This window comes from Austrofundulus limnaeus, unplaced genomic scaffold, assembly GCF_001266775.1.
Source record: "Austrofundulus limnaeus strain Quisiro unplaced genomic scaffold, Austrofundulus_limnaeus-1.0 Scaffold10, whole genome shotgun sequence".
NCBI classification, from domain to species: Eukaryota; Metazoa; Chordata; class Actinopteri; order Cyprinodontiformes; family Rivulidae; genus Austrofundulus; species Austrofundulus limnaeus.
The window spans coordinates 2872820-2887617 of NW_013952412.1; the positions used below are offsets into that span (position 1 = coordinate 2872820).

Sequence of the window (14798 nt, forward strand, 5' to 3'; positions counted from 1 at the left end):
GCTTAAGACACAAGACCCAACACTCTGGATGAGCTTAAGGCACAAGACCCAACACTCTGGATGAGCTTAAGGCCTCTATTGAAGCATCCTGGGCCTCCATAACACCTCAGCAGTGCCACAGGCTGATTGCCTCCATGCCACGCCGCATTGAAGCAGTCATTTCTGCAAAAGGATTCCCCACCAAGTATTGAGTGCAGAACTGAACATAATTATTTGAAGGTTGACTTTTTTTGTATTAAAAACACTTCTTTTATTGGTCGGATAAAATATGCTAATTTTTTGAGATAGAGATTTTTGATTTTTCTTTACTTTTTTGCCAAAATCATCAATATTAAAACAAGAAAAGGCTTGAACTACTTCAGTTGGTGTGCAATGAATCTAAAATAAATTAAAGTTTAATGTTTATCAGTACATTACAGAAAATAATGAACTTTATCACAATATGCTAATTTTTTGAGAAGGACCTGTACTTTTTGTCCAGACGTGAACGCACATTTAAAGGTTAACAATAACTGATGAATGTCCAGACAGGAAACCTTGTGAGAAATGTTCACGACTGTTTGATTCAGCAAAATGAGGAACGTGTGCTGTTTTGTGGAAAGCTCACTGTTTCCTCTTTGGTAGTGCTGAGTCAGACCAGAAGATGTGTACCGAAGCAGGACGGACTCGAACGTTAGCTGGAAGACTGTGTCTGCGCCAGAAGTTACAAACAAACAAACAAAAAAAGGCATATTAAATGAATAAAAGTTTAATATCTTTTACAAACACAAAGGTTTGTTAGGTCTGGAAATTATGCACATTACTGTAAATGTAAAATGAACGTTTTTCTAATTAAAATATGAAAGACCCAAGCTAGTTTTTGCAGAAACTGACTGCTGCTTGTCCGAACATGCTCGTCCCAAATCTTTTCAAAGTCCACCCTCATCACCGTTATGCACGTTTGGGTTTTGCAGAACTCCGCTGGGCAGAGCCAGAGCCTGGCTGCGTCTGGCCCTCATGCAGAAACGACTGGCCGACTACCTGCGTCTCCTCATCACTCGAAAAGACCTCCTCAGGTACCTGCATGGAAAATACTGTCAAATATATTTGTCTTCTTTTGACATCGCACCTTCGTTAAAGATAAATGAGCTGCTGACTCGTGAGAATTGGTTGTAACGTCCTTCTCAGTGATTTTTATGAGGATTCAGCGCTGATGCTGGAGGAGGAGGGAGCGGTAATCGTAGGCCTGCTGGTGGGCCTGAACGTCATCGATGCCAATCTGTGTGTCAAAGGCGAAGACTTGGACTCTCAGGTAACCGCTTCTGTGAAACAGCAATTTGACATCATTCGTTTTACTCTGAACTTGTAACTGTAGTATAAAAAAATAATAATTTTTCACATCTACATACCCGTCCTCCAACTGTCTCCTTGACCTGAAATGGTTTATTTAGCGTTGTGGCATTTCAGGAAGCACAGACAGGAACTCCTTGTCGGGGCACTTTTTTTTTGGCGTCAGGCAGAGCTGGTGCTGTGGTGTAACAGTTGGGTGGAGACTTTGCATGTTTCTCACCATGTTAGACATCCAGCACAGCTCGTCTTCACATCAGAATGAAAAAGGGTTGGGCTGCGTCTGCACTGCAGGCAAATGCCACCCACATCGGATTTTTTTGCCCCTATGTGACGCAGATTGGAATTTTTTCACGGCAGTCTGAACGAGACAAATCCGAGCGTCAAATTCATGCTGTTTAAATCTTGTAGCTCCGCACGTTTTCAGCTTCAGAACAGTTCAATCCAGTTCCTTTGTCTTTTTCCGTTTAATGAATCATGTCCTGGATGACCAGGAATTCACAGAAATAACGTCGATGTCGGACCGTATCAATGCWAAAGTTACTGGATCGATACTATAGTTAGTTTAACATTCAGCATGTTGCAGGTTGCATCAGTGCTGTGGAGAGTTCACACTGGAGTCAGATGGAGGCTGCATTAAAATCTAACGTGAACGTTCACGCAGTAAAATTGTGCAAAAACATCAGAATTGAGCATTAAGACCTGCAGTGTGAAAGTAGCCTTGGATATTTGTAATATAAATGCAGAGAAAATAGAGATGTTATTTTTAATCGTAAAGGCTGAATGAGATGTGAGACCATCCAAACTCTTTTTGAAGATGCTAATATACAGCACTGTGCAAAAGTTTTATACCACCCCTAATGTATGCATTGTCTATAGTTTGTAAACTAGTGTATGAACCTCTGTACTGGTGCTGCTGTGACACCTGAATATCCACTTAGCGGGACAATAAAGGCTATTTCTATTTCTATTCTATTTTATGCTATTCTATGCTATTCTATTCTATGCTATTCTATGCAATGCTATGCTATTCTATGCAATGCTATGCTATTCTATACAATGCTATGCTATGCTTTTCTATGCTATGCTATGTCATTATATTTTGCCTCTATAGATAGTTTTTTTTTAACCAGAACAATCTTATTGAGTTCTTCTGGGTCTTTTAAGATCTTTTAAAGTTTTTCTTTAGACTTTGGCTGCCTTTTTGTTTTTTTATTTGTTTCTACCTGACCATATTGTGCACAAAAGGAGAAACAAGACTTAAAAATTGCCTTCTCTTCTTACTTATTTTATGAATCTATTCTGTTAAGGTTGGAGTGATCGACTTCTCCATGTACTTGAAGAATGACATCGATGATTACAGGAGTGAGGAGAGGTACAGTCTTTTACCGTTTTTCTGCTTGTTCATTCACATGTTTTTTTCTTTTTTCTCTGAATGAGATGCACAAATCTGTTTAATGTCTGTTTCCATGACAACAGGAACAGCCAGATAGCATCCATTTTGGATCAGAAGAACTATGTGGAGGAACTGAACCGACAGCTGAAGTAGGACTTTTGGATTCTTTTCAAAACATTACTCATTATGTAGCATCTCAGCTATAAATACTAAACTGCTACAATTAGGGATGCACTGATACCAGATTTTTGAAAACCGAGTACGAGTACAAGTACTTACATTAAAGTACTTGCCGATACCAAGTACTGATACAAGTACCAATAAATATCCTTAAAAATCCTTATAATTAACTTAAACTGTTTATTTTTATTAGGCACTTCAAACATAAATAAACAAAGTACCTTACTATTGGTTTAAAACCATTTTACTGTCATATAACCATACTATGACAGCATGTACAAAAAATAAATAAATAAACCTAATACACCTAAAAGAGACTTCCAGTTTATTTATTTTTTATTCCATCTTCATCGTAGATGTAAAAATTTTAATGATCGGCTCAAGTTATCTAAAATGTGTTACAGGGCCTTCACTGAATATTAGAGCATTGTACCATCAACTATATAAATAAACTAAACTAAATAAACTTTGTAGTATGTTAAATTAATTGTAATTAAGTAATAAATGTTTAATTTGTAACATGTTGTAGCTTGGTCATAATGATTTTTCCTCCGTCAGATTACTTGGCAAATAAATGCTTATAAAAATAAAAAATATTTTTAGGCAAATCAAGGCTTATATTATTATTTTAAATCATTTTTATTTATTTAATTTACCTTGGATCCAGTACAGTAGATGCAGTACAGGGGTTTTTTCTCAGCATCAATGAAGCGCTTCTTGACAGCTGCAGCCAAAGTGGACTTCATTGTTTTGATCCCGTGATCTTCACCAGTGTCTTTGTTTAGGAGTCTCAGAAGCACGGTCACAGCAGGGATGACGTCTTACTACTGTCACCTGAAAATACCTCCACACCGCTGACATAACGCCTCCTCTACAAACTGCTTGCTTGTTAACGTTTGTTCAGCTCGGCTAACGTGGTCGTTGTCGTCTTCTTCTGTTTTTTTATGCAGCTGGCATTAAGTCTGTTGCGCGATTCCGCCGCCTGCTGGTTTAGAGCGTCTATGCACAAACTGAGAGAAAAGAAGCTGGTATCGGGTCCTGTAGTATCGGAGCACTTTTACAAGTACGAGTACGAGTTAACGCACATGGTATCAGACCGATACCCGATACTGGTATCGGTATCGGTGCATCCCTAGCTACAATAATAAATGTGTATTTTAAAAAGGATAAATGTACTGAAACTGTGGTAATCAAGATGTTTTGTTTTTGTGCAGTTCCACAGTTCACGGTCTTCAGGGCAGAGTTGACTCTTTAGAGAAGTCCAACTCCAAACTGATAGAAGAGGTGAAAGCAACATGAACATTTGAGAAATAATGTTTTCACAATAAATCGTCACTAACACTGTTGATAACTCTACACATGTGTCTGCAGCTCGCCATAGCAAAGAACAACATCATCAAACTGCAGGAAGAAAACCAGCAGCTGAGGCGCGAAAACAACCTGATTCTGCTTAAGACGCAACAACATTTAGAGGTACACACATTTTTACCTGCTCACCAGTGATGGAAGGAAGACTGATGAATCCATGGATTAGGGGCTTGTCAGCAGAAATGAGGATGTGAAGAAAGAGTTGAGTCAAAAGGCAAAAAAAAAGGGGGGGGGGCCTCGGGTTTTGTCTACACTGTAATATACACTCGAACAAGTTTTTACTTTTGCATAAAACTCGTGAAAAACTTGCCTAAAATAATTTCATACTCTGTATGACACAAACACGCACACACACTTACCTTGTGAAGGATCTAATGTTCTTGTTGGAAGCAGCAAAACGGTGAATGACGAACTGCTGCCTCAGCGTCAGGCTCTCAAACTGTTCCCGTAGCTGGTGGATTTCCTCCTGGATAATATAATTTACCTCCAGCACTAAATCCACAACTGCAGAGTCTGGAGTAGCAGCATAATCATGATCCAGAAAGTCACTTTACTGGCTGCTGCTGTGTTAGCTTCCTCCTAGCTGTCCTCTGGAGGTGGTCTTTCCTCTCTKGTCTTGGCAGTAAAAGGGGAAAAATGTACATTTCCYTTTTGTAACCTCCATCTTCTCATTTCTGATGCTGACTCTTGAATATCCTCAGATTAGAAATGCCGATTACAAACACAAGCGTGAGCTTTTAWAGMTAAGTTTTCCCTGTAATGCTAYGATCCACTGCTGTCACCTYCTCATCAAGAGGAMAATGGAGAAAAACTAACTACTCGATCGTACTGCTGGTTAGTGGACACAACGGCACACAACAAAACTCACGTTTTACACCAGTAGCTCACAGATGCTTTAACTTAGTGACTTTTTCACTAGTRCTAGGAGCTAACGCTAACAACAACAGGCAGTAGGCAGGAAGCGGAAGGGAAGTGATTGGCCGGAATTTTAAYGGAAATACTTCATCAATGGCCGTGGCWTATAGGCTATTATGGGTAAGAGGTAGAAGATGGATAGATGAAGCAAAAAATAAAAGTGGTTATGGTTTTCAAWATTTAGGATTAAGGACAGCTCTTATAAAATATACTGAGGCTTAAATTATTATTTTTTTCTTGTTGAATTTTTTGTCTTCAGGTGACCCAAGGCGACGTGTTGGTGGAGAGGGACACGTACAAACAGTCCCGTCAGGGTCTGGATGAGATGTACAACGAGGCCAGGAGGCAGCTGAAAGAGGAATGCCAGCTAAGACAGGTCAGACTGTGGATGTGTGTGTGCCCGCGCAACATATCTGTAAAACAAACATAAAATGAGTTAACCACAGATTATATCTGTATTGTCTTCATCTTCAGGATGTGGAGAATGAGTTGGTGGCTCAGGTGTCGATGAAACAGGAAATGGAGCTGGCTATGAAGCTTCTGGAAAAAGATATTCATGAAAAACAGGTCAATACTTACTGTTACTTTTTTAAAAATAAATTAATTATATGTTTAAGTCAGGGATGGGCAACTTTATTGATTTACAGGGCCACAACATTTTGTTGACACTATTTGAGGGCTGCATAGAGCTGCACTTGCCTAAATGTAATAAAACAGCCATTTTAAAAATGTTTGTGTGCATTTATGTTTATTAAACCAACACACTGCAGTATGTGCTCAAATGCATGTATACCAATTGTATTCTTGTTTTAAAAATGTGAATATAAAAACGTTTGAAGCAAACAAAAAATAAGACACTAATTATTCAACGGCATAAGACACCTGTTTATGTATACGACTTCAGTAAACTTCTCATATTTAGCTTTTTGCAACGTGTTGCAGTGGTGACTTGTATTAAAATTCTTCATGGTAGACGCAGGCTAAACACATCACTGCAACCACATTTCCTATTTGTGGACCTGAACTCATTCACTCTCATAATGTGTGAAATTTTTATTTCTGCTAACAGGACACACTGATCGGACTGAGGCATCAGCTGGATGAGGTTAAAGCCATCAATGTGGAAATGTACCAGAAGATGCAGGTAACTCGTCCTCAAATCGTTCAGAGGATGTTATAAGATGGAAAATCTTCTCGGGAATCCCTGCTGCTTAATAACGAGAGTCAATTGTTGTTTCTTAGTCCTCCGACGAGGAGATGAAGAAGAAGAACGACGTGATCAGTCGTCTGGAAGAGAAGACCAATCAGATCACTGCCACCATGAAACAGCTGGAGCAGAGGTGAGTTGCTGCCTGTTAATTATTTAACCCACTAAATAAATCCTCTTTTTTTCTGAGCCAAATGTTCAAATCATATCTTCTTCTTCTCAGTTTTTCTTTATTTATCTGAAATTACAATGTGCAATGTTTTCTTAAGCAAAGTTTCATGTCTTTCAGATCTGTCCAGGTGAAAAAGGTTAAATAATATTGTTAGACAGTTGTTAAGAATTGATATTTTATGTAAATATTTAGTTAAGAATTTTGAATAATTTGGTTGTAGATATTCAAAACAGAAGCGGGAATAAATTGCAGACAAATTATTTAAAACATCTTTACCTTGGTCTGGGTTTTGGGTGTCCCTAAGGGTCAAATTGGTTGCTTCATATGTCTCATGTGATTGTGGGTTGTACCTCTCAAAAGAAATACAAAGTTTAAATTGTCTAAATAAACCATGTGTGTYAAACCAAGGCCTGCGGGCCAAATCTGGCCATCGTTAACATTTTATCTGGCCCCAAAGTCAGTACTTGAAATAGCAGAAGCAGTTTGATGGTTTCTCTTCTTGTCACATTCTTCTCATGACAGCTGACCAACTTTCAAACCAGTAAAATTTAGTTTTTATTTTTCAGTAATCTGATTTTGGTGTGGGAAGAGCAGCAGAGAAATCAATTTTAATTATCTGAGGCACAAATGCTGACGAGTCTGTTTTTTTTATTCAGTAAATTGTATATGTTCTATGAACATAAACTTAATTTGGAAAAGGTAATTTGTATTTCTATCAGAATAATTTTTATTCAACATTTTTTYAATAAACCCTGACAAAAATTGACCCTTGGTTTGGACCAAGTTTTGAATTCTGGCCCCTTTTGTGTAAGTTTGACACCCCTGGAATAGGCACTCTTTTTGTTAAATATCCATCACTGTGGTTGAAAAACAAATCATTTTTGTGAGACACAAACACGTTTGGCTTTGGTCTCATAAAAACATTAAATACAAGATAATTCAAGTCAATATAAAGTTATTTCCTTGTGGATACCCTGCCCTATGTAATTTATAATATATTTTAAACCACAAAGATTTTCATTCATTTAAAGGTTGAGTGCCTCACATGTCATCATGTCGCTGCCTGCTGGTTCATCAATGCTTTATGATCCCTCCTTTCCCCCACAGTCCATCATCCTCAGTGTCCCATTGGTTTAAATATGATTCATCTCGTTTGTGACTTCGTCTTTGTTTGGCGCTGCAGGACACAGATCCTGGTTTCATTAGAACTTTGTGCTTTACATCCTAAAACGTCGAATGAAGAAGTTAATGCAACGAGTTGTGCGGTGAAAAATCCTTGCGTTCATCGTAAAGATGCTACAACAGAAATAATTTGTGTAATTTGTTGCCGTTTTGTTAACTCAGCATCACTCTTCAGATGTAGCCTGTCAGACGAATAATCATAGGCCGTCTCCATTACTTTCCCCTCCTTTACTTCCCCACCTCTTCTCATTTGTCACGCTCACTACGAAAGGAAATAATCCAGACTGGAGAGATCTGATTACAGATGGCAGCCTGAAATCAGACTCCTTGGTTTCAACATCTCATTTACACTTCCTGCTATGCTTGTGATGATAAGTCAGGAAAATGTTCAACGTAACTGTGGCCACTTAGAATACCGATGTATTGACATCCTCTCTTCCTTTCTTTTCTCCCTCTTCCCTCCTTTCTGTTCATCTCGTTTGAATCATCCCTCCATTCATACTGCTCCCTTGAAACCTTCACGGTCACTTGTTTTTCCTGTTGATTTTTATTTATTTCTGCTCCTCTGTGCAGTGATAAGGATCTGCTCAGTCAGACCAGAACCCTTGCCATGTCATTTGTTAAGTGTGCTAGCACAGACACAGAGCACCAGTACAAGTTAGTGAAGGATATCTCCTTCTGAGGACCGACTGAACTTTACTGTATGCTCCTGTTATTTTACACACAACACTTTAAAACCAGTTTTAGGGTCTAAGAGCCACCAAAGAATCAGGTGGAACTTGACAGCATGTTTGGTTTGGTTTCCTGAGACGCTTTCATCAACCAAATCCTGGGACTCATCGTGAACTTTGCTTTGGCGTTTTATGTTTAAATTACATCCAGACATGTTGGTAATAAATAAAACAAACGTTTTTGAATGTTCAGACAGCTGCATTTCAAGCAGCTGCAAGAGAACTGTCTTAATTTTCACTTCTTTAAAGTAGTTTTAAAGAAACTAAAGACATTTTGAATTAATTATACACCACTTTTTATTAACTCGTGTGTTTAGGCGTGCATACAGATGTTACACACTCTCCAGTAGTCGGTTTATACGCTTTTAAGATGGACAATAAAGTAGTTTTGACTCTGAGAACTAATACAGTTGTTCCTGTTGTATTTAAACAGCATTTTGTCAGAACAGTATCGTAACGTAGCCCCACAGCGGTGTCCATGTTGGCTCAGCTGCGATATCTGAATAACCGTGCCTCTGCTGTTTGTTAGAGGATGCTTTAATTTCAACAGCTGAGCAGTAGTGTGATAATCACCTCAACAATGTGACTAAATGGATTTCTCCTGCAGCCATGATTTCGTTCCAGTCAGTGAGGCTCATAAAAGACCTGCGGTCAGACAGGAAGGTGCTCCTGCAGCCTCCTGCTTCTACTCTGGCTGGTTTTTGTTGCATGTGTTAAACCTTCTGACCTGCCTAGGATCTGTGTCTGAAATCGGTCAGTAAGCCTTTACACACAGGTCATGAGCTTTGAAATTGGGCTTTAGATATGACAGTCATCATGTGAAATTTTATTGTTATTATGAAACCACTTGATGGCATCGCAAAAAGCAGTGGACTTTTTATTAAAGAGATTTTTTGACTACTGCTAAATCTAAAATTTGCACCCTCAACATGTAAGATCTAGTTAGTGTTTCACGAAATATAGTGTGGTTAAAAAAATAAAAAAACTGGAAACGACTTGTTTCCTTCACATTCACAGTCTGAAAATTGGAAGATCAGGTTTTTGTGTGAATCATGTTTTATATCTGGAGAACAGACTAGTCAACCAAGTGTAACAACTAGAATCATAGCTGTAAACCTCTGAGGGTTCCGCGTTGCTGTTTGTCTTAACATAATTGCTGACTCATGATGATTATATACTGGGGATTAACTCTGCTGCCTATTGTGACTACATGTTTATACTTTCATTTTGTAGAGAACTAAAGACCCAGTACAGCTGTTGAAAACTCACAAGTACAGTCTTTTACCACAGTGATTAATAAAGTTAAATGTTTTGAAAAGTGCTGATTGTAGTTTGAATTTTTAACCATTTGGTGCTGGAAAGTGTGGCGGCTTATAATGATCAAAGTTTTAAAAATAAAATAATCGGATCCAAAAATCTCCCATATGTGACTTATGATGTTACCGACCAAATTACAAACAATGAAATGTGCTCCTGGTGAACAAGGTGATTTTATGTTTATCAAAATGTAGAGAATTGGATACAGGTTATAGAATATTTTATGAAAAAAAAACAGAGGAGCTGCATTTTCATCTCGAGTTCTTACAGAAAAATATATTTTTAGTTGTAGATTGTTGTCTGACTTTTCCATATTAATACAAATTCATCATGTAAAAAAATATAGGATTTAAGTAAGGCTGGCAATCGTGTTTCTTTATGCTCTGGGCAAAATAAAATGAAAGGATTCATGTACAAAACTCATAAAATTAACGGTCCAAAACTCAGTCTTGAATGTTTATTTACACACACATAAAGATACTCACAGCATTGTGGTCCATCCCGTCTGCGAGTAGACACAAACGGCCTGATTTCCCATGATCTCATCATACTTGTTGAGACTCTTGTCCCACTCCGGATAGGATGTCATACCCCTAAAACAGTTTTACATTTCTGAAATAAAAACATTATGTTTATACTGTTAATATCAGCCGGTTCGGATGTTATCAGTCTATTAAATGGATGTTATTAGTGGTTATCGGTCCCATAGAATGGCTTCAGACTGTCCCGACAGTGCCCCCTAGTAGGTTACCAGTGCCACATACTTTGGAATGCAATAATTTGCTACCGCCGGAGTCTGGTCTACTTTATCGTAGCCCATGTCATTTTCTCTAAAATTAACCTTAGTGGCTTTATGCCTCATATTAACCAGATTGCATAAAAAACCTTAKTGGTTTTATGCCTCATACTAACCARCTGRCAGWCTGAAGCCATTCTATRGGATGGAGAACCCACTAGGCGGCACAGTCGGGATAGCCTGATGCCATTCTGTGGTACTGATAATGGCTAATAATGTCCATTTAATGGATGATAACATCCGAAGCGGGTCATTAATGTAGAAACTTGTTGAGTCTCTTACTGGTTAAAGTAAATTATTACAACTGATCACAAAGTAAAGGACAAGACTGTATCTAAAATACTTTAACCAACCACAAAATATCCAACAAAAGTTTAAAAGAATAAAATAATATGGACTAAGAATTGAGCCTTGAGGTACTCCTCTGCAGTCCTCACTTTGTTAGAATTTAAAACCACCAATGGCCAGAAAGAACCATCTCTCTAAACATTTTAAACCAAATAAATATCTGTGAGGTAAATAACCCATCCTCTAACTCGTTTTATAAAACCACATGATCAGTGGGGTCAAAAGACATCGTAGTGACGGATCATTCTGTCTGTTGGTGCTCGGGCTGCATTGGGTTATCTAGTCTTTTCTTCTTCACTTTCTTCCCTTCATATTTTCATCGTGTATTACATCATCCCTTTGTCTTCCTAATGTATTTTATAGATCCACATATAAAATGTTACCCCTTTTGTGGCACGTAGTTTCACTTGTTGGTACTGTAAAATAACAGATTACAACGCCCTCCTTTATCATCACACCCACAGGGATTAGTCTTTAAACCTCCCTTCATACCCCTCACATTCTCCCTTCCATCACTATTTATTTTATTTTCTCCCCCCCTCGCACATACGCCTCCCAGATTTTTCTCTCCATGGTCCTGAGTTTGTCCCTGGTTATAATGGTGCAGATTACAGGAGGCAGAGAGGCACCGCACCTCAGCCGAGGAGGGATCCAGGCGCTTCAAGCTGGACTTTGCCAACAAGGCCGACAGTCTGCAGCGGCAGATCGAACACAGAGAGAAGCAGCTGTAAGCACATCACCAACATGTTGTAGACTTACACATTTTCACATGTACCTGGAACCCTTCTGCTCCCTAGAGGTTATGATCTGAAATAGCAGGAATATAAATGAAGTTACGTCGTTGTTCAAAAAGTTGCAGGCTTCCCCTAGTTTTAAATTAAACAAGAAAAGAGAACAAAAATAAGGTTTAAAAAGCTGTGTCTAGTAATTTACATTATCTTATAGTTTTGTTGTTTATGTTTATGATGGACTTGTAGCCAGCAGCTGGAGACAGACCTGAAGATCGAGAGGGAGTGGAGACAGACGTTACACAGTGATCTGGACAGAGAAAGAGACACGGTGGCTCAGCTCAGCACTGAGGCGTTACAGATCAACGGACTGAAAAAGGTGAAGAAAATAAACACATGTTCATCTTTTAGTTAGTTTAATATTTTATTTCATGCAGCTGTCAGCACATATGATTGTGTTGTCTGGGATTTCCTTTGACTGGTTTTAGGAGTTCCATCGTCTCCAGGATGAAAACGTTCAGCTGAAGACGATCTGTGAGGACCAAGAACAGGCTCTGGAGGAGCTCGGCTCTAAACTCAGCGAGTATGTAACCTCCAATTAAAACGGAAAATAAATTTAAACTGTTAGTTATTGMGGATAGCTGTAATATTTATTATTATTGTTATTATTATTATTAATTAGTTATAGTCTCCTCCTTTTTAGTCTCATCCWTGAACTGTGGTGGATGACTTCCTGTTTTATTTCTCCATTGCTGTCTAAATGTTTTTTTTTTACATTAGATCTAAATTAAAGATTGAGGACATCAAAGAAGCCAACAAAGCTCTGCAGGTAAGGTCACAGAGAGACCCAAAAGCAGAAACCTCTTCTGTGCYTCTAGCTTATTTCTTGAAGAAATTTAAACAAAACAACTAACTTTAAAGGGGTCATATGCAAAATCCACATTTTTAGCTGTTAAATACATTTTGTTGTGTACTTGGAGTCTCTAAGAGTGCAGAAAATTTGAATTTATAGTAAAATACATGAATAAAAACAGTAGTTTCTTGGGGCTGCGTAGATATCTTTATATTCTGTTTGGGTCAATTTTTTTCAACCCATTCAGTTTTCTATATTTTCTGAGGTTTTTCTAACTATTACATAAAAATATTTGTGTTCGGGCTTAAAGAGACCGCCTCAGAAAGGGTGAAAGAGGGGCTTGTGGAGTTACAATAAGAAGGAAGTCAGTCATTTTTTTTTCTGAAATAAGTGTGTCCTGGGACTTTTGACTCATGCTGTACTTTGCTGTATTTTCATGCTTTTTAACCACCAGTTTCACATTTCCTTCAACAGCTGTTTTCTGATTCTAAAACAAATTAAGGTGTTTTTGTTTTCTTTCAACTTCTGAGTAAAAAAAACATTTTGGTTTTAGGGGGGTCAAGTGTGGCTGAAGGACAAAGAAGCGACTCACTGCAAGCTGTGTGAGAAGGAGTTCTCCATCTCAAGACGAAAGGTCAGTACTYAGTGGACTTTAGATTTTTAAAAATATGAATTTTTATCTCTCTGGCCAACAGAATTTACATCAGTTTACTTTTAGAGAGAACAGCTTGTAATTCAGTACAAATACTGTAGTTGGGAAAAATGTATCGGAGTTTTCACTGGACAGAACATGAGCCATGCGGGAATGTAAAGATTTTTTTGTTTTGTTTTTCCACAGCACCACTGCAGGAACTGTGGGGAGATTTTTTGCAACAGCTGCTCAGACAATGAGCTTCCCCTGCCAGCTTCTCCCAAACCGGTCAGAGTGTGCGACACCTGCCACGCCCTCCTCCTCCAGCGCTGCTCCTCCAATACAACATGAGACAAAATCACAAACAACCTTCAACAACCTCTTCATAACATCCATCTACAAACTTAAATTATTAGCTGTGTTTTTTTGCTGCTAAGGGGCGAACTTCATGCCCTAAAGTTTGTGGCGTGTAATTCGTTGTTTTAAGTTAAATGARGTAACGGCATCATTCTTATATCTGCTCCTGCAGTTGCCCTGAAAAGCAACAGGAAGCAGTATGTTTGATAGAACTGGGGCCAAAACATTCTACTTTATAGCAAATTAGTTAAAAATTTTAACTGTACAATTTTTACTGTTTAAGTATACTTTGACAGCAGGAACAAAGACTCAGCCGTGAGAGTTAACCATTTTGTGTTAAACAACTTGTAGACTAGAAAAAGACATATTTGAAGCAGAACATCAGACCTACTGCTCATGGTTGTTTTGGAGTATCGGTGAGTTTGGTTATAAAAAGAGAAGCAACTTTATTAAGAACTGAAAATGAAATTGCACTGACTTCTGCTAAAAGCAGATGGGTTTCTGAACCAAAACCAGTTTTAATCCATGTGACAAATCTGAAACTACACAACTGTTTATAGCCTGAAAGATGTGTTTTAGTGAAATGAAAGCGTCTTATTTTCAACATCAAGCTAAGCTGACTTGTTAATCCAAATCAGATACTACAATAACATTTTAATTTATTTATACTCTATGAAAATCAACTATTACAAAAACTTGGTTTACTTCGGTTTAATGGCGGAAGTTGATATATTTCCAGTGTTTTCAGAGGAAGAGCTGCTGGACACGTCTGATGCACATCTGTTCTGCTGACACATCCTGATGAGGATCTGACATTGATGGAAAGATTTTTTAACTGTGCCATTTAAGACTGTAAAGTCACTTTACAACCACTTTTCTTTCTCATGTTGCCAAAATAAACCCTGTACCATTCATATGCTTAGCACAAAAAGTAAGTACATTTGTGTTTTGTAGATTATTTCTTTGTTGTAACAATGCTTCTTGGCAATAAATCTTACAGTGTGCACCTGATTGTCAGCACGTGGGGGGTACCAGCTCAAAACAAGTGTCAATAGCAACAGTAAAATAAGCTGTTTGACAGATTTGGCTATTTTTTCAGTTGCAGAACCCACATACTCAGCTCTACTGCTCATCCCACAAATGCATGTTCCTTACAAATGTGGCTCAGTTTAAAAGAGAAATTAACAGGCTTTCCAGCAGCACAAGATGTTTTGCCAAGTATTGTTGCACAAAAGAAAATAATCTTAAAACACAAATTAGAACTTACTTTTTGTGCTAAGTATATATATAT

General features: G+C 38.1%; 1 protein-coding gene across 3 annotated transcripts in view; it reads left to right on the plus strand.

Moving 5' to 3' along the window:
• rufy2 (RUN and FYVE domain containing 2) overlaps nt 1-14169 on the plus strand; it is a 20340-nt gene extending 6171 nt beyond the window's left edge. For 2 of the 3 annotated variants that reach the window (XM_014001840.1, XM_014001839.1), the window contains exons 4-19: nt 954-1055; nt 1168-1291; nt 2637-2701; nt 2806-2871; nt 4117-4186; nt 4274-4375; nt 5445-5561; nt 5660-5752; nt 6255-6329; nt 6428-6525; nt 11546-11665; nt 11916-12045; nt 12155-12249; nt 12447-12495; nt 13073-13153; nt 13358-14169. In XM_014001840.1, the coding sequence (XP_013857294.1) occupies nt 954-1055; nt 1168-1291; nt 2637-2701; nt 2806-2871; nt 4117-4186; nt 4274-4375; nt 5445-5561; nt 5660-5752; nt 6255-6329; nt 6428-6525; nt 11546-11665; nt 11916-12045; nt 12155-12249; nt 12447-12495; nt 13073-13153; nt 13358-13501 (1531 nt within the window). In that variant the 3' untranslated portion in view covers nt 13502-14169. Of the gene's footprint in view, nt 1-953; nt 1056-1167; nt 1292-2636; nt 2702-2805; nt 2872-4116; nt 4187-4273; nt 4376-5444; nt 5562-5659; nt 5753-6254; nt 6330-6427; nt 6526-8319; nt 9798-11545; nt 11666-11915; nt 12046-12154; nt 12250-12446; nt 12496-13072; nt 13154-13357 lie in introns of those variants that run through there. The other variant, XM_014001841.1, reaches the window with a different exon arrangement.
• The last annotated feature ends 629 nt before the right edge of the window (nt 14170-14798 follow it).